At 35.3% G+C, this 20,867-nt stretch overlaps 1 protein-coding gene across 3 annotated transcripts in view; it reads right to left on the bottom strand.

The window, feature by feature from the left end:
• Positions 1-20,867, bottom strand: part of HMMR (hyaluronan mediated motility receptor) — a 36,124-nt gene that overhangs the window by 7,426 nt on the left and 7,831 nt on the right. For 2 of the 3 annotated variants that reach the window (XM_045901758.3, XM_064596589.1), the window contains exons 5-16: positions 19,174-19,362; positions 17,900-17,986; positions 17,709-17,809; positions 16,001-16,075; positions 15,690-15,868; positions 15,116-15,264; positions 10,955-11,169; positions 8,779-8,895; positions 1,595-1,741; positions 1,158-1,310; positions 971-1,070; positions 122-298 (exon numbers count right to left, since the gene is read on the bottom strand). In XM_045901758.3, coding sequence (XP_045757714.1) covers positions 122-298; positions 971-1,070; positions 1,158-1,310; positions 1,595-1,741; positions 8,779-8,895; positions 10,955-11,169; positions 15,116-15,264; positions 15,690-15,868; positions 16,001-16,075; positions 17,709-17,809; positions 17,900-17,986; positions 19,174-19,362 — 1,689 coding nt within the window. The remainder of the gene's footprint in view (positions 1-121; positions 299-970; positions 1,071-1,157; positions 1,311-1,594; positions 1,742-8,778; positions 8,896-10,954; positions 11,170-15,115; positions 15,265-15,689; positions 15,869-16,000; positions 16,076-17,708; positions 17,810-17,899; positions 17,987-19,173; positions 19,363-20,867) is intronic. The other variant, XM_064596590.1, reaches the window with a different exon arrangement.

The raw sequence follows: 20,867 nt of genomic DNA on the forward strand, positions 1-20,867 counted from the left end.
TTCCTGTATAAACTTAGTTTTTTCCAATACCAAAGTCCTTCCTTAAACTCAAATTTTATAGTTAGAATAACAAATGCCCCACCCTAATACCTTCAGTAGAACTAAGTGTTATTTTACAAACCGATTTGAGTTGGCTATTTTCATCTTTCAGTTTCACAACATGCTTGATTTTTTGCTTTAGATTTTGATGACCCAGTAATTTAGCATACGAATCTCTTAGTTTATTTAGTTGTTCCTGAGCTGCACCATGTTCATTCAACAAAGCCTGTTTCTCTGCTTCAAATGCATCCAGTTGTAGCTGAAAAAGATTTTTTTTATAGACTTAGAAATGTTAAATTTACTTGTCTCATATAAACTACAAAGGAAACTCAAGTACCAAAAAAAAAAAAAAAATGATGGACAAAAACAGATCATGCTGACATATCCTCAGGGCTCTCCATAAATTTCTGTGAGACTCTTTAAAAAAACTTTGGTGTATTTCATTTTTAAGATCACTAAAACAGAGGGAAAGAATCAGGGAAAGAAGGCCAGCTAGCCAGTCTAATCTGTGTATCAGCCGGATCACCATATCATAACCAATACTGTCCTCCCACTTTTTTAAGTGCTGAGATTAGCATTTATCCTTTTTTATTTTAAGATCAGTATATTAATTTGAGAAACACAAAAAGATCATAACAAAATTAAGGATCACAAATTTACATAAATTATCGAAAATTTCTATCAGGAGAGCCTTCTAAGCTATCAAGTCTCTTATTAGAAGGTAATTTTTAGCCTATAAAGACTACACAAAAAAATGTATGCATAATAATTAAAAAAAATTATAAGTCTCCTTTAATAAGGAGTTAAATTGGCACTGTAAATATACAGCAAAATGATCTTTCAGAAAAATCAAGTCACTGGGGTGACTATGACAGGGAAAAAAGGGAATGCCTAAAACAAACACAAGTGAGTATAGACCCAACTGACAAACCTGAAAAGGTTTCGTTTTATTATATAGTTCTTCATAAAGGAGACGCCACTTATTCGTTTCCTCAGTTAACTCTGCCACTATGTTTTCTTTTCCAGCTTTTCTGTAAGGGGAAATGAAATTTAAAAATACAGTGTATTAGAAAAAATTACTGAGTTTATATGGCAGTCAGGTTCTAAACCTAGATTACCTTGCTTCTTCCTCTTCCAGTTGTTTCTTGAACTCTTCACCTTGTTGCTTGAGTTGGTTCTGCAAGTCAGTTATTGTTTTAAGAGAAGAGACTGTGATTTCTTTAATTTCTGCTTCTTTAAGTGCTGACTTGGTCTGCAGATCTAGAAGCATCCTTGAGTTTGAGAGAAAAGAGTCCACTAAACATTTTATAGCCATTTTAGTAACTTTTCCCTCCTTTTTTACTTAAAAAAACAAAAACAAACGAAACAACTCAAGGAACTCTCCAAAAACCGTACTTTTTTAACTGTGTAAACTCTTAATTTGCAATTGAAGATCACCCAAAGCAAGTCATGAAATTACAATTCCTTGCATCATTTAGTAGCTGGCTGTCAACATTAAATTATCTTAATGGTTCTAACGCTACAAGTGTGGGCAGGTTTTAGTTCTCCCACATACCTTACATATTCTTGATTTGAGGTCTCAGTTGCCAATATCTGATAATGAATGTCCTCTGCACTTTTCTTGGCCTCGGCCACTTTTTCCTGAAGTGATGAGTTCTCCAGCTTAAGATCTTCTATCTCACTAGCTGTTAATGCTTTATAACTTATTAAAAGGAAAATAAAAAGTTGAAGGATTTTTCTAACTACTGTATGCATGATAAATATATAGCTCATTAGTTTATATTTTATACGGTTTAAGGTAACACAAACAAAACCTTATAAACCATGCATTTACACAGGTAAGAATTCAGTATTCTGAGGTCAGTACTAATGAACTTATATGGCATATGCTGTCCATTTAAAGAAAAAACAAATCGAGTGCCTACTATGTGTATGAAGTATACCAAACATGAAAATTACTCCAAAACAAATAAATATATGATCCCTGCACCTATTGTCACAAAGTTTATGGTCTTGTGGGGAAGACAGGGAAATGCCTCTCCAGGTCTTCACAAAAAAATGTGAAAATATATGTATAATAAGATTTGTGTTCTGAAGAAAACTAGAGGGGTGCCTGTGTGGCTTAGTTGGTTAAACATCTGCCTTCGGCTCAGGTCAGGATCTGAGTTCTGGGATGGAGCCCTGCAAAGGGCTCCCTGCCCAGCAGGGAGTCTGCTTTGCCCTCTCCTTCACACCTCCCCCACACTTGTGCGCGCCCGCGCACTCTCTCTCTCATAAATAAGTAAATAAATCTTAAAAAAAAAGAAAAGAAAAGAAAAAGAAAACTAAAGAGCAGAAAGCTGACAAATAGGGGAACGTACTGTTTTTGACGATTCAGAAAAGGCCTTTCTGAGGAATTTATAGTTAGGCTGAGATGTGATAGGTAAAGAAAAATTAGCTAGGATTCAGGTGAAAGTGGTTCAGAGGGAAAAGATGCATATGTACTCTGAGGCAGGCAGAACACAGTGCTAAGAGATGAGACTGGAATGTAATGAAGCAGGGATGCAGGAGCAGATGCTAGAAGCACGAGGCCAGTCATCACTGTGGAGTACATCAGCCCAGGTGAGTGGTAAAGGACGGTTAGACAAGGACTTGGCAATGGAAAGATGTGAAATCTCTTTTGAAGGCAGAATTGCAAATTTCATGAAATAGGTTGGACGTTGGGAGAAAGGGAGAGAAAATGATTAAAGATGACTCTCAGGGTTATGGAATGAGAAGCTGGGAAGAGGGAGATGTCACTGACTGAAATAAAAAGGAATGGGGCGCCTGGGTGGCTCAGTTGGTTAAGCGACTGCCTTCGGCTCAGGTCATGATCCTGGAGTCCCGGGATCGAGTGCCGCATCGGGCTCCCTGCTCGGCAGGGAGTCTGCTTCTCCCTCTGACCCTCCCCCATCTCATGTGCTCTCTCTCTCTCTCTCTCTCTGTCATTCTCTCTCTCAAATAAATAAATAAATAAAATCTTAAAAAAAAAAAGAAATAAAAAGGAATGAGGGAAAGGTAGAAAGAGACAAAGAAAATCAAGAGTTGTTTTGGACAGGTTAATGTTACGTGGTAGGGAGATACCTACTTTGAGATGTCAAGTAGGCAGCTGGATATATGGGTATAAAGCTGAAAGAAAAGATCAGGTTTGAAGAAATAAATTTTAATGCTATTAGCATACTGATGGTGAGTGAAGTCATAGAATGGCTAAAAACTTCCCAAGGCACAATTTTTCAAAGTAGCAGGAAAGGAAATCCCTTCACAGGGTTGAAAACAGTACTAAAATATAATTTTTATTTATGCTTGAACATATATAAATAGAAATATATGTACACATATACATTATAGGTACACATATACATTATATGCAGTAGATTATCCATATGGAAAAACAAAAATAAATTTGTTCCCTATATCACTGCACAGAGAAATCTGGATGGAAAAAAGAAACTTAAAAATAAAAGGTAAATACCTTTATGTTCTTGGGATAGAAAGAAGTTCTTAAACTACACGCAACCATGTTCATATAAAAATCTATAAATTCAAACATTAAAATCAGGACGCCAGGGTGGCTCAGTTGGTTAAGTGTCCCAACTCTTGATTATGTTTTGGGTCATGATCTCAGGGTTGTGGGATCGAGCCCCGCATGGGCTCAGTGGGGAGTCTGCTTCTCTCCCTCTCCCTCTGCCTCTCCCCGCCCCACTTGTGTGTACTCTCTTTCTCAAATAAATAAATCTTAAAAAAAATATTAAAATCAAGAATTTCCATTCATCAGAAGAAACCACAAAGAAAATGAAAAGATAAGCCACACTTTGGTAGAAGATATTTACAACCCATATTGCTGATAAAAACTTTACAATCAGGAAAAGATAGTAATTCTATAGAGAAATGAGTAAAAGTCATATATAAGCTTTTTATAGAAAAGGGGAGGTGGATTATCCCTAGGAAAAAGTCATTTTACACTAAGTTCGCTGGTAAAATTTAAGAAATCTAACAAGCTTTGGAGACGAAGTAGATCAATGGCTGCCCGTACAACACTAGTGAAAGTGTAGATTCTCCCTGCCACTTTGTAAAGCAATTTGGCATTAAATTTTAAAGTTGAACATTCACATTTGTAGGACTTCAGAGTAATTCTTATACATGTATACTAGGAGACTACAAGAATATTCCTAAGAATACTATTAATAATAGCAAAAGGTTCTACGAAACTTTTAAAGAGTTACTATCTATTCTTCTCAAACTATTCCAAAAAACATAAGAGGAAGGAAAACTTGCAAATTCATTCTGTGAGGCCAGTATCACCCGAGTACCAAAACCAGATAAAGACACCACACAAAAAAGAAAACTACAGACCATTATCTCTCATAAATATAGGTGCAAAAATCCTCAACAAAATATTAGCAAACTGAATCCAACAATACATTAAAAAAAAATCAAACACCACGATCAAGTGGGATTTATTCCTGGGATGCAAGGGTGGTTCCACAGTCACAAAACAATCAACATCACATCAGTAAGAGAAAGGATGAAAACCATATGATCATTTCAATTGGAGCAGAAAAATCATTTGACAAAGTACAACATCCATTCATGATAAAAACCCTCTGCAAAGTAGGTCTAGAGGGAACATACCTCAACATAATAAAGGCCTGATATGAAAAACCTACAGCCAACATCATACACAATAGTGAAAAATGGAAAGCTTTTCCCCTAAGGTCAGGAACAAGACAAGGATGTCCACTCCACCACTTTTATTCAACATAGTACTGGAAATCCTAGCCACAGCAGTTAGACAACAAAAAGAAATAAAAGGTATACAAATTGGTAAGGAAGTGAAACTCTATTTAGAAATGACTTGACATTATGTGTAGAAAACCCTAAAGACTCCACCAAAAAACTACTAGAACTGATAAATGAATTCAGTAAAGTAACAGGATACAAAACCAATGTACAGAAATGTGTTGTATTCCTATACACTAATAATGAAGCAGCAGAAAGAGAAATTAATAAAATACCATTTATAATTGTGCCAAAAACATTATCTGGGAATAAACTTAGCCAAAGAAGTCAAAGGCCTATACTCTGAAAACTATAAAACATTGATAGAAAAAATTCAAGACAACACAAAGAAATGGGAAGACATTCTATGCTCATAAGTTGAAAGAACAAATATTGTTAAAATGTCTATACTGCCCAAAGCAATCTACAGATGTAATGCCATGCTTATCGAAATACCAATAGCACTTTTCACAGAAGTAGAACAAACAATCCCAAAATGTGTATGGAACCACAAAGACCTTGAATAGCCAAAACAATCTTGAAAAAGAAAAACAAAACTTGAGGTACCACAATTTCAGATTTCAAGTTATATTACAAAGCGGTAGTAATTAAAACAGCATGGTGCAGGCATAAAAACAGACACATAGATCAATAAAACAACAGAAAATCGGGAAATAAACCCACAATTATACGGTCAATTAATCTTGGACATAGGAGGAAGGAATATACAATGGGAGAAAGACAATTTCTTCAACAAATGGTGTTGGGAAAACTGGAGAGCTACATGCAAAAGAATGAAAGCGGACCACTTTCTTTCACTATACACAAAAATAGACTCAAAATGCATTAAAAACCTTGATGTGAGACCTGAAACCATAAAAATCCTTGAAGAGAGCATAGGCATTAATCTGACACTGGTTGTAGTAATATTTTTCTAGATATTCTCCTGAGGCAAGGGAAATAAAAGCAAAAATAGACTATGCGGACTACATCAGAATACAAGGTTTTGGCACAGTGAAGGAAACAATCAACAAAACTAAAAGGTGGGAGAAGGTATTTGCAAATGACATCAGATGATGGGTAGTATCTAAAATATATAAAGAACAGATACAACTCAATGTCTAAAAAACATATAGTCCAATTTAAAAATGAGCAGAAGACATGAACAGACATTTCTCCAAAGAGATCCAGATGGCCAACAGACACATGAAAAGATGCTCAATATCACTCATCATCAGGGAAACACAAATCAAAACTACAAAAAGATGTCACCTCATACTTATCAGAATGGCTAAAATCAAAAACACAAGAAATAACAAGTGTTTATGAGGATGTTGAGAAAAAGGCACCCTCTTGCACTACTGGTGGGAACGCAAACTGGTGCAGCCACCGTGGAAAACGGTATGGAGGTTCCCCAAAAAATTAAAAATAGAACTACCCTATGACCCAGTAATCACACTACTGGGTATTTTCCCCCTAAATATAAAAGCACTAATTCAAAGGGATACATGCACCCCTAGGTTTATAGCAGTATTATCAACAATAGCCAAACTATGAAAGCAGCCCAAGTGTCCACTGATAGATGAATGGATACAGAAGATGTGGTAGATATATACAATGGAATATTATTCAGCCATAAAAAAAGAAATGAAATCTTGCTATTTGCAAAAGCATGGATAGAGCCAGAGAATACAATGCTAAGTACACTAAGTCAGAAAAAGAAAAATACCGTATGATTTCACTCATGTGGAATTTAAGAAACAAACAAGCAAAAATAAATAAATAAATAAAAAAGAGAGACAGAGAGAGAGATAAACCAAGAAATAGACTCTTAACCACAGAGAATAAACTGATCGTTACCAGAGGGGAGGTGGGTGGGGTGGTGGGGGGGATAGGGGATGGGGATTAAAGAGTATACTTATCATGATGAAAAAAAAAATAAATAAATAAATAAAAAACAAAAGAAATGAAAAGCCACCCAAAAGCCCAAAGTGAGAATGGGTAAATTGTGGTAATATTAATAAAATCAAATATTCTACAGCAATTACTATGAACAAACTATAACCTCAGTCAACAATGTGATTCAATTCTTGAAACATACGTAATGCAGAATATAAAGACAAGTCTCAGGAAATGTCATACAGCATAATGACATTTTTTGGCAAGGTTCAGGAAAAAGGTAAAATTACATAATATATTTGTATGGCTACACATGCTATAAAATTATACACAGGAAAAAAGTGAGGAAATTATTAATGTAGGCTTTAAATGGTGTTATCTATTGGTGGAAAGCAGGCAGATGGGACAGTAGAGGAACTCCTATATAATACCAAGTTGTTGAAATCTTTTGGCTTACTGGTTTGGTTGTCTTACTGGCTCATGCATGTTGATTTTATCTTTATGTTTTATAATTTATGTGTTGTATACCTTTTGTATTTATTAAATATATTAAAATAGATATAAGACAAAGAGACCTCATCCCCAAATGCTCTAAATATAATAAAAATGTTTATATCAATATGCTCTTGGTGTGAGATGCACACAGATTTCTTTAATTATCCCCTGCAATTTGTAGTTCCCCCAAAATAAGTAAGCTCTTTTTTCAAAGGGAAAATAATAAGTAGATGGAATAGGAAGTGAGGAAATGGATACAGTAATTATAGAGAAGCTTCTATCAAGACAAGCTACAAAGATGAGTAGAATTTTGGATGAGGGAGGGTGTTGGGATTGAGAGGTGTTCTGGATAGCTGCAGAAGGAAGTGGGGGGGTCAAAGGAGTTAATAAAATTTATATATTTTAAAGATTTTATTTATTTGAGAGAGAGAGAGAGCATGCATGAGTGGGTGGGGTGGGGGAGGGGAGGAAGGGACAGAAAAGGAAGGAGAGGAAGAGAGAAAGAATCCCAAGCAGACTCCACCTTGAGCGTGGAGCCTGAAGCGGGGTTTGATCTCATGACCCTGAGATCATGACGTGAGCTGAAACCAAGAGTCAGATGCTTAACTGACTGAGCCACTCAGACACCCCTAAAATTTAAGTATTTTGTATTCATATTTTTAAGATTTATTTATTTATTTGAGAGAGTATGCCAGCAGGGGTAGGGGCAGAGGGAGAGAGAGAGAGACAGCAAGAGAAGCAGACTTCCTGCTGAATGCAGGGCTTGATCTCATGACTCTGAGATCATGACCTGAGCCGAAATCAAGAGTTAGACACTTAAATGACTGAGCCACCCAAGTGCCCCTAAAATTTATGTATTCTATTATTTATTTATTTAAAGATTTTATTTATTTATTTATTTGACAGAGAGAGAGACACAGCGAGAGAGGGAACACAAGCAGGGGGAGTGGGAGAGGGAGAAGCAGGCTCCCCGCAGAGCAGGGAGCCTGATGCGGGACTCAAGCCCAGGACCCTGGGATCATGACCTGAGCTGAAGGCAGTCGCTTAACCAACTGAGCCACCCAGGCGCCCAAAATTTATGTATTTTAAAGATAAATGCATTAACATGTTTTAATATTGATTGAAACAAATCCACCTGAAAGGTTGAAAAGGACAAATGGAATAATGTCATTGAAGGCTAAAAGACTGGAACACTTCTCCTGTAACAGGTGGGAATATAGGATGACCAAAATGCAGGTGTGTTTACAGGTTTGGTAACGAGGAGATAAAAGCTTTAGAGTTCTTCATGAGGAAAAAGATGGTGTCAGGAGAGTAAGACAGAAGTGCCAAAGGTTTGGGAGCACATGAAATTTGAAGGGGATGGCAGTAAAGGAAATTTGTATACATAGTAAGATTACCAGGGAACCCTAAATGCCTATTTATGGTTGGTCATTATGGAAGTTAGAGTAATACCAACCACTCTATTTGTGTGATTATTTTTTCAGACTTCACTAAACACTCCTCCCCACTCATATTATATTTCAGAGTGCAGGCTCCCAGTAAAAATACCTTTCAAATTGAGCAGTAACATCTCCAAGGTTTTGCACTGTACTATCATACTTCTCCTGTAAAAGCAGGGTGGCCTGACTGTGAGCAGCATTAGTTTTTTCCAGTTCAGCTTCTTTCCTAAGGAACAATTAAAAGATAAAACACTAATTACAAATCATTATTCTAAGAAAGGGATTAGTATTTACCTTTTGACACTGTGGATCATGTGTCCAATGTCTGCATCTTTGTGTACGCTACTAGATAGCTTAGATTTAACTTTATGATCTGCTTCTAATAGCATGTTTCTTTATGCACTAACTTCTCTTCTGGCTTCATCTTATCTTTCCTGCCCTTATTTTACTATTTTTTATCCTAATTTACTCATTTTAAAATTTTTCTTTCAATATTATATGTACTTACGTAGGTAAAACTTTTTTTTTGGAAGAAGATAGGGTAAAAAGACTTTAAAACAATCTTAACTGCAGCAAACAAAACTAAAGAATGTGAAAAATTAGCAGTTAAAAAGCACTCGGATTGAATAAAGTCTCTGCATTTAAACATTTAAGAAACACTAAGTGTCTTTACACTTGGTATTTCTTTGAAAAAAGAGTTTATAGGACTATGTAGACTTATTTTATTTCAGTAATCCACATAATAAATTGTTACTATTCAAAGATTCAATAACTTATTTGGTACATTATTATTCACCTATAGGCTAAGTCAGACAGAGAAAATAAACAACTCATCAAATTCCTTCTATAATGAGTATGGGATTTAAAAAATCTACATGCCAACAGCTGAAAGCAATCACATATAGTAAAGGATTTATGACAAAAATATTCTCTTCCCTGCCCCATAAAAAAATCACTTTCAATTTTCTTAGTTTTTCTCTTATGCCTAAAATTTCCAGGCTGGATGGAACCTTAGAGATCATGTCATTAAAACCCCTTTATTTTGTATCTAATAAAATAGAAAATTAAAGAAATTAGAATTGTCTTGCTTAGAATCACAGAGCTGGTTAGAAGACCCAGCAATAAAATCCTTATCTCCTGAACTCTGTACCCAATTCCTTGAGTTAGAATAAATGATTGTCTCAACCTTCTTTCCTCCCTGAAACTGACATCATCTACTCAGTTTCTTAAAGTGCTCTTCCCTGAGACTGGCTCCAGTATAGAACAATTCCCCCTAATAACACTTTGGTAATGCTCCCCTCCAAAGCAGGCATAAAACCTTTGTGTCCTTTTTATCACTGATCACCACAAGAAAATAGAAAAAGGATTTTAGTAAAAATATCCAAAAGGAGACAGATACATAGTTGTGAGATACATTACAATTCTGTAGACTCATGTATAGTTCTTGGTTCTTTGTTAGAAATATTTTTAGTAAGGAAATCCCAAGGATTCAAATAACATAATTATTTTTAGTTACAACTTGAACTCAAGAATCAACCTGGATATTTTAAATAAATATAGTGGAGAAGGATGCATAATGTAATAAAAATAATATGGAATTAGAATTAAAAAAAAGTCCAAGGGGCACCTGGCTGGCTCAGTCAGTGGAGTATGTGACTCTCAAACTTGAGGTTGTGAGTTCAAGCCCCACAGTGGGCGTGGAGCCTACTTTAAAAGAAGAAAAAAGAAAAGTTTGAGATCTCTTAAATTTCTTATTTTTGAATATTTCCCAGGTTTGGTTATTTTTTTCTCATTTTGCCTTTTTGATTGCTACTTCTGATTACTTGTGCTCCCTCAGAAAAGGTAATTAAAGGTACGACTTATGCTATGTAATCTAATGTACACATGGGCAAAAAAATGGAAATGTTTCTTAATAAAGGGTGGGATTCTCACCTTTTTTTTTTCTTCTTCTAAATCTGTTACTGCTATAATGCTGACATCCAATAATTTTAGATAACATATGAGCAGTAAGGGAACCCCAAATTTTGGTCATTTGTTTATTAACATCCTTTTAAACTTCTGGCCTTAAGAAAAAGAAAGAAGCTATGCTTCTAACTTTGGCTGTCATACTTATTTGCATACACATTCTATGCGTATATTTTACCTCTCTATTCCTCACTTGTAAAATAATTCCAACCTCACTTACTCACATGATTGACCTGAGAATCCTGAGAGAATGTACTGGAAAATACCTTTTAACATCTGAAGTCATATTAAACACGAGGTCTAATATTATTAATACAAACCCTCTCAGCTTCTCTTCTAGGAGTTTTAGTTCTTCAGCTCGAGATTTTGTTTCCTCTTCCAACTGCCTAACTAGCCTTTCAGCTTGTTCCTCCTTTTGCTGTAATTTATCTAGCTCATCCAGTACTTGCTTTAATTCTTCCTCAAAGAGATTCCTCTCTTTCATCATTTCCTCTTGAAAAGAACATAGCTTCTGTTGAAGACTGGAGGACAATTCCTACATCCAAACAGAAAACCACTGAAATAGTATGAAATGGCATCATGAGGCTTTTACTTAAGCACAAAAAAGAAGTACAGGTAATAAAGTATGAATACTAAATTCATGAGCTTCAAAGAAACTTGAAAAATATAGATATCCACCTGCATGTTGTCATGGATTATATCCTGCACCGTGTTAACACTGTGCTAAATGTTATTTCAGTCTTTTTTCTATGCATTGCACACCCACAACACATTCCTTGTAAAACTAAAATTATAATTTACAACTGACTTTCAGCATATATTTTTCTCAGATGATACTATATAAAAAGTATACTATGGGGTGCCTGGGTGGCTCAGTCATTAAGCATCTGCCCTTGGCTCAGGTCATAGTCCCAGGGTCCTGGGATCAAGCCCCACATCGGGCTCCCTGCTCGGCGGGAAGCCTGCTTCTCCATCTCCCACTCCCCCTGCTTGTGTTCCCTCTCTCGCTGTGTCTCTATCTGTCAAATAAATAAATCAAGTCTTAAAAAAAAGTATACTATGATTTTGATAGTATATAAATGTATTTTAAAGTTATATAATATACAAATAAATCACCACTGTGAAAAAATTCTAACATTAAAATAAAGTGAAGAAGACACAAATGGAGAGATAGTCTGTCCTCATGGATTGGAAAAATTAATATTGTTAAAATATCCATACAACCATAGCAATCTATAGATTCTATGCAATCCCTATCAAAATGGGAATTTTCATAGAAATAGAAAAATGCTAAAATTCGTATGGAAACACAAAAGACCCTGAATAACCAAAGTGATCTTGACAAAGAAGAACAAAGTTGGAGGCCTCATGCTTCCTGATTTCAAACTATCTTACAAATCTATAGCACTCAAAACAGTACTGGCATAAAAAGAGACATGTCGAGGGGTGCCTGGGTAGCTCAGTTGGTTAAGCATCTGCCTTCAGCTCAGGTCATGATCCCAGGTTACTGGGATGAAGCCCCACGTAGGGCTCTCTGCTCAGCAGGGAGCCTGCTTCTTCCTCTCCCTCCGCCTGCCTCTCTCTCTCTCTCTTTGTCAAATAAATAAAATCTTTAAAAAAAAATGGACAATCGATCAATAGAATAGAATAGAGCCCAGAAACAAACCCACACATTTAGTCAATTAATTTATGATAAAAGAGCTAAAAATATACAATGCGGAAAGAATAGTTTCTTCAATGAATGGTATTGGGAAACTGGAAAACCACAAGCAAAAGAAGGAAGGTGGACCTACTATCTTATACCATAAACAAAAATTAACTCAAAATAGATTAAAGACTTGAATGTAAGACCTGAAACCATAAAACTCATAGACGAAAACAGAGTAAGCAACTTGACATTGATCTTGGTGATGATCTTTTGGATAGTACACCAAAAGCGAAGGCAACAAAAGCAAAAATAAACAAGTGGGACTGTATCAAACTAAAAAGCTTCTGTACAGGAAAGGAAACCACCAGAAATTGAAAATGTAACCTACTAAATGGGAGAAAATATTTGCAAATAATTATCTGATAAGGGGTCAATATCCAAAATATATAAAGAACACTTACAGTTCAAAAGCAAAAAAACCCCAAACAATCTGATTAAAAACTGGGCAGCAGATGTGAATAGACATTTCTCCAAAGACATACAGATAGCCAACAGGTACATGAAAAGATGCTCAACATCACTCATCATCAGGGAAATGCAAATCAAAACCACAATGAGATTCACCTCACATCTGTCAGAATGGTTATTATCAAAAGGAAAATAAACAGGGGTGCCTGGCTGGCTCAGTTGGTAGAGAATGTGACTCTTGATCTTGGGGTCATGAGCTCAAACCCCATGTTGGGCATAGAGATTCCAAAAAAAAAAAAAAAGGACAAGAAATAGCAAGTGTTGGCAAGGATGTGGAGAAAAGGGAACCACTGTGAACTGTTGGTGGGAGTATCAATTGGTATAGCCACTATGGAAAACAGTATGAATGTTTCTCAGAAAATTAAATATAGAACTGCCATACAATCTAGCAATTCCACTTCTAAGTATCTGAAGAAAATGAAAATACGAACTTGAAAATATATATGCACCCAATGTACATATCTGCATTATTCACAATAGCTAAGATACGGAAAAAACTTAAATATGTACTGATGGATGAATGGATAAAGAAAATGTGGTATATACACAACTGAATATTATTTAGCCATAAAAAAGAAGGAAATCTTGCTATATGTGATGCTATGGATGGACTTTGAGGATATTGTAATAAATAAGTCAAAGAAAAATACTATATGATCTTATATGTGGAATCTAAAAACAAATAAAAAACCCAGCTACAGAGAACAGATTGGTGGTTGCCAGAGGTGGGCGTGGACAAAATGGGTGAAGTCAAAAGGTATAAACTTCCAGTTATAAAATACTTCAGTTATGGGGATGTAATGTACAGTGGGGTGACTATAGTTAACAATACTGTATTGCATATTTGAAAGTTGCTAAGAGAATAGATCTTAAATGTTCTCCTCAGAAGGAAAAAAATTCTTTAGCTTATCTATGGTGATAGATGCTAACTAGACTTATTGTGGTGATAATTTTGCAATACACACAGGTATTGTGTTGAATACCGGAAACTTATATACTGTTGTATGTCAATTTATACCTCAACCGAAAACAAAAAGAAAAACCTGGTATAGATGTGCCCAGAGCACTTAATGAATGAAAACAGGGCCCTTTGCCTTTAAAAAGAATGTTCACTGTAAATAAGCATTCTCTCCATCTTTACACTCCTAACAATGCATTTAGGAGACACATCTCTTAGATACTAAGATACAAAAAAACATTTGGAGGTCTGCCAACAATAAATGCAGTTGCGGGACTGGATGGCAAAAAAAATAACAAAAAACAAAAAGAACCCAAGTAAAGTGAAAATTGCCTCTGATTATACCCCACCCCAATCTTAGTTTTCTCACTATAGAGATAACCACTAGTTTGGTATATATGCCTTCTGGTCTTTTTCTATACACTTATGTACTTAAAACACACACACACACACACACACATACATAAATAATATAAGCTACATATGTAAAGGTCATTTAAAAAAATCCTAAAAATAGTTTTTGAGATCTTTAAGTCAGTATATATAAATCTACTTAATTCCTTCAGTGTTGCAGGTTGCCCAACAATATAGTATTTCCTATCTGTGCATTTGAGTACCTATTTGCTCCACTCTCATTAACATGTTATATATTATCAAATGTTTTAATTTGTACTAATCTTGTAAGGGAAAAACAATTATCTCAATTTCTTTATTACTAAGGTAGAGCATCTTTTGATCTTTATAGATTATCTGAATTTCTACTTCTGAGAATGATGAATGATGAATTTTTTTTTAGTGAACTGTTTTTCTCACCAATATGTACATTATTCTTTATGTAATCCAGATTTTTAAAAACTGTCACTTTTGTTTCACATGCATTTAGACACTATTTTATAACATAACTGTAAATGCCCAAGTAGTAATCTAACACAAGAATGTGCAAGAAAAAAATATATATTTTTAAGATTTTATTTTTATTTTAAGATTTTATTTTTAACTAATCTCTATACCCAACGTAGGGCTGGAACTCACAACCCTGAGATCAAGAGTCATATGCTCTACCGACTAAGCCAACCAGGCATCCTACAAGAAAATATTTTTAAACAGTTTTCTTATTTTGGTTCATCAGTTGCTTATAATTTTTTCACATTATCAATCACCCTGTCATGAACATCTCTGCAGATAAATCTGTAGCATAGACAGGACTATTTACGCAGGATAAGATGCTAAAAATAGAATTGTCAGAGTGAAGGACATATACAATTGAAAGGTTTTCTGATATACATGGAAATGAATGACATACAATAAGCACAAGTTGTTTTCTTTTTTTATATTGTAGTAAACTACCTTCTCTTGTTGCAGAAGTGAATCAGTCTGTAATTCTTTTTGTTGTAGCTTTTCATGTTCCTGTTTTTCAAGAGTAAGTTTCTCCTTTAAGTTTTGCATTTCAGAATTTAGAGTTTCATCCTGTACTCTATCCCTGTTGACAAGATCTTCTATAAAAGTGAAAAATGCTGAAATTAGATACTAACTTTGAGAAACTGGATTTCCATATTTTTTGTTATTAGCATGTTACACAGATCAAGTATTTCGAAAGAAATAAAGCCAAAACATAACTCTGAGGTTCGTATCATTTTATATATATAATATAGTATATATTCTATTGTACATAATAAAACCTCGAACCGTGGTTCTGTATCTTCTCATTTTAAATGGCCACCCAATGGGGAAGTCAAGAACTGCACCACTATATATATTTCAATGAAGACAAGCAATATATTGAAATAAACAGAGAACAAACATTATAAAAGATAAAAATTCCCATATAGAGAACAGGATTTTTATGTTGTTTACATAATTATTAAAAAATGTTTTCATATAGCAGTACTTTCCTTAAATATTGTACATATTATCTAAATACCTTTTTCTTTTTCGAGCAGCTGACACTTAGCATTCAGGTCTTCTACTTGTTTAGAAAGTAAAACAACATTTTCCTCAAGAGACTGCTTAAGGCTTACAACTTCATGATTCTTTTCTTTCAAATTTTCTTCTAACTGGGCAATATCTAGCTTGTATTTTTCCACTTGATCTGATGCACAACTGCATTAAAACAAATTATTTTGAAGAGCACATAATTTAGGCACAGAGAAAATTAAATGAAAAAGAATGAAATGATGTATTCATCACTATTCAACAAAATAAGGTCCAATTAGAAACTACTATTCATATTACCTAATTTCTTCGATGTATTCTAAGAGTTTTTCTGTTTCGGATTTTTCATCAATCTTTTCCTTCTCTATCGAAACACTGAAAAAAATGGCATATATGAATATGTACAATAGTCACACATAATGCTTAATCTGTACCAAATAATGCCGTATCAGATAGGCTGTCTCTAGAGTCCAAATTCTTCTTTTTTTTAGTGTGTGTGTGTGTTTTGAAGATTTTATTTTTAAATAATCTCTACACCCAATGTGGGGCTCAAACTTACAACCTTGAGATCAAGAGTCGCATGCTCTACCGTAGCATCCAAATTCTTAACCATCATTTTATGTGACCTCTCAAATTGACAATTTAAAATATACAAATAGGAAACTGAAGTTTTGTTTTTTTTTTAAGTTTTCCAAATAAATTCTGATAAAAGGGTTATGATGATAAGAATTATCACCTATAAAATCCTGAGTGTTAGAAATGATCTTTCTTGTAGCTTTCCTGGCTTCCCTACCCACCGCACATACAAAATAGCATTTTGTTGCTATAAAGCTTTGTTTTAGGTTGCCTTTCTTCTAATTACTCATGTGTTTACCTCCTCCAAATAATTCAAACAATGAGCAAAAAACTTAAATAGACGCCTTATAAAAGGATTTATATGAATGGTCAGTGAGCACAGAAAGAGAAGCTTGACCCTTATACTAACAAAATGACAAATGAGACACTACTTCCTACCTACTAGAAGGGCCAAAATCAAATAGACTGACAATATCAAACCTTGGAGAGGAAGTGGAACAACTGGAACTATCATACGCTGCTAAGTGCAACTGTAAAATGCGACAACCACTTTTGAGTTTTTAACACATTATACATATACTACACTACCCTATGATCCAGGAATTCTAATCCTAGATGTTAATTCAAGAGAAATAAAAACTTATGTCCAGAAAAAGACATGCAGAGCAGTCTTATTCACAACAGTCAGAAACTGAAAACCCAAATGATGATCAACAGAGAAATAGTAAACAAATGGAGCTAAATTCAAGTAGTGGAATACTACTCAGAAATAGAGGAACAAATTATAATACAACAGCTTAGATGAATCTCAAAACATTATGTTAAACAAAAGAAGACATACATGCACATACTGTGATAACCATCCCCCCAAAAGGCTGAACTAATTATGATGATGGAAGTTAGAAAGTGGCTTCAGGGGTTGGGGGACATCACAATGGGGAAGGGCAGGGGAGCAGGAAGGGGCAGGAAGGAATTTTCTGGAAGGATGGCAATGTTCTCTATCTTGTTTGGGTGGTGATTACAGAGGTGATTACAATTGTCAAAAGTTATCAAACTGAATACTTACGCTCAGTATATTTTTTTGTAGGTAAGTTACAGCTCAGTAATAAAAAGAAGGCTAGGATTTGCATTAATCACAGCTTCCTATACCAATATTCCTCTATTTTGGTCTACCATCTCCATAAGATGGTGCTACTACAAAGATTATGAAGCCTTTCCTCATCATTTATACAGAAGATGGACAAAATTAAAACAGTCATACATCTTTTCAGCATAAAATGTTTGGGAATCATCAGGGCTCCATTGAAGAAGAGAAATAGGGCAAGCAGGGATCAATGACATAAGCGAAGGAAGGTTCAGTCTCAGTAGACAAGAGCAAGGTGAGAGGTAAATCAAGAATTAGTTACACTTAATTTCTTTTTTAGTCACTCACAGTTTCCCCTCAAGTTGTGCTATTTTCCCCTGAGACTCCTCAAGATTCTTCTGAGTGACCTGCAGCTTCACCTCCATGCCATCTTGTTTAGCCATCATACTCTACACAACAGAAATATCTGTTTTAGGGAATGAGAGATTGTTCAGACCGCCAGATCCAGACACAGCAAACTCACCAAAGATATCACTCACCCTCATCTTTGTTTCTCTTTTGTTTCTAAGTTTCATTAACTCGAGGCTTAGAATTCTCATAGTCTTCTGGTTACTATCTTCAGAAAACTAAGTACAAGAAACATAAAAAATTTAGAAATATTTTCTACTAGGTCCTACATAAAAAATCACAGAAATATTGATTATTCTTTTACTGGAACTATTATTTACTTACATTATACTCTGGTAGAGAAAATAGGCTTTGACCACACCAGAATTACTGATTTTATGCTATTACTATTCTTGTTCCTCTTCTTGATTAATATGACTTTCTGGTTTATTTATTTAATTTTTGGGGAAGGTTTTATTTTTAAGTAATCTCCACCCAATGTGGGGCTTGAACTCACAACCCCGAGATCTGGAGTTGCATGCTCTACAGATTGAGCCAGCCAGGTGCCCTTTTCTGGTTTATTTTTCAGAGCAGCTTGGGTGGTCACCTACCTCTGCATGCTGAAGAGTCCACTGCAAGCCTCTATAACAAGCTTCTTGGGGAGGATTCTGTCAAGTGTGCTTGCTTAGCAAAATGCATCTGAATTGCCTGATCTCTTTGGAAATATGTAGGCTACAGGGTCCATCCCAGGGCTACCAAATCAGAATCTCCCTCAGTGGGACCCAGGAATCTGCTCCCTGCCCCAAGCTTGATTCTTATGCACCCTCGCTCCCTTTGTAATCAAAGAGCTCAGCACATTACAGGCCCTGAATAAGTGACTGTTATCGAACTGAACAGTGATTTACAGCCTCCTCCTACTTCAGACAAAAGCAGATGACCATGTTATGTCCTTTAAGATCTATTAGTATATTAATATTAATAAACAAAATTTATCTATTAAACATATTTAGTCCACAAATTTATTCATTTACCACTTCATTTCCAAAATGATTTGAGATGGAAGCCTGCTGTTATGCTATTATTTATTTCAGAGAAAGATCTTTAAAGTGACCTCTCTAGGTGTAAATTTTGCAGGTTTTATTAGTGGCCTTATTTATTGGGGGTAACTCTGAAGAAGGGTGACAAAATATCAGACATTAAAACAAAAGCAACTTGTTTGTTTATCCCCTCTTATACCATAATAAAAAAGGTACCATAATAAAAAAGATAATAATTCTTTTTGGAAGCAGCTTAACATTTAAGGTACATTTGGTGAAGGGGAAAGACTAAACTAGAGCCTAAAATTCCCAAACAACTATATAGGAAAAAAAAAAACAACATGTTTTTAATTTATTCAATTGTAAGTATTATTATCAGGTTCAAATACCTTTGATTTTAGTAGCTCATTAGTCCTGGTTAACTCAATAAGCTGTTTTTCTAGTGAAGCATTACTTGCAGAGAGAGATGTTTTCTCCCTGACTGTAGCATTTAGCTTGGCCTCCATTTTCTCCAACTCAGCTTCCAGATCCTGGATCTGCTTGTCCTGAGCACCACGTTCCTGCAGAAGAACACGAATCTGGACAGAAACAAGGTGATAAATGAATGAATCACCAATACAGTGCCAATGAAACTATATGCTATTGATAATGAAACATTAAAGTTCTAGAAAAACCTCTGTGACATGATGCTCTTAGATATTCCGATTTTACTAGCTGTTTCAACAGTCATATTTATGATAGGTCTTAAAAATCTGTTAGAGGATTGTCAGATCTTCTGATTTCACTACATAGGCCAGAAATCTGAATTTGTTTTGCATGAAATTCTACTTTTACATGTTGATAATTAATTCAAATTAAACAAACTACAAATACTGTGGGGTTTAAATAAAATAGAGCTGTATTTGTCTAAAATCTCTATTCCAAAAGATTAAGAAATTGACACAAATTACCAGTTCTAATCTTGGCACTGCCACTCACTCACCAGCTATCTCTCTGAGACTCAGCTGTCACATCTCTAAGTATCAACCCCTATATTGTAGGCATGTGTCCTCAATAAAATGATGGCCAATATAACTAAATACTAAAAGAATCAGAGCAACCAGGGCAGAGATGTGCAAAGTTAACTTGACATATTCTTGGTCCTAAGCCAACATTTAACTATAATCAATGAAATTTGTAATATGTCAAAAGAATATATGCACTAAACAGAGTTGGTGAGCAATGGAAACATACAAAAAAAAGACTGCCAGAAAAGCAAAGCTGGCAGTGACTATCTTACCCCTGCTTAGGGAAGTAAGTGGGGTTTTTTTTAAGATTTTATTTTATATATAGAGAGCGAGAGAGCGGGGGGAAGGGCAGAAAGAGAGAATCCCAAGCAGACTCCACACCGAGCGCAGAGCCCAACCTGGGGCTCAATCCCATGACCCCTAGATCACGACCTGAGCCAAAATCAAGAGTCGGATGCTCCCCTGTAAGTGGGTTCTTCAGGTCACCTCTGCTCGGTAGAGACTTCTGCCATGGTAGAAATGTACTGTCTAGTACGGGAACCACTCACTGCAGTGCCTACTGCACATTTAAAAATGTGACTAGTGTGATAAAAAAATTGAGTTCTTATTTTACTTAATTTAAGAAGTCTCAAGTGGTGAGTGGCTACCATTGGACAGGACAGTTCCAGGTTCACCCTCCAGCTCCATTTTATCCTTGAATAAGACATATATATACCTACAGTGCTGAGGATGTGTCAGGTTAGCACAACTTTTTCATAGTTCAACTAACCTGCTAGGATTTCATGCTCATTAAGAAATTCTGTAGCTAGTCACTGTCTTAACATATAGATTAGCATACAGGAAGAGTGTGCGCTGAGTAAATATAAATATCTGACCCATGCATAATTGTGATAAATCAATGCAGTAATTTTTAGTTATCAATTTTTCATTGAAGTGGGTTATCTTGAATCTGTCCCTTCGTATGCTAACAAACTTGATTTTTTTTTTTTAAGATTTTATTTATTTATTTGACAGAGAGAGGAACAGCGAGAGAGGGAACACAAGCAGAGGGAGTGGGAGAGGGAGAAGCAGGCTTC

Source organism: Mirounga angustirostris, unplaced genomic scaffold, assembly GCF_029215605.1.
Source record: "Mirounga angustirostris isolate CCGP_5_RB_7025 unplaced genomic scaffold, mMirAng1.0.hap1 SCAF_7, whole genome shotgun sequence".
NCBI classification, from domain to species: domain Eukaryota; kingdom Metazoa; phylum Chordata; class Mammalia; order Carnivora; family Phocidae; genus Mirounga; species Mirounga angustirostris.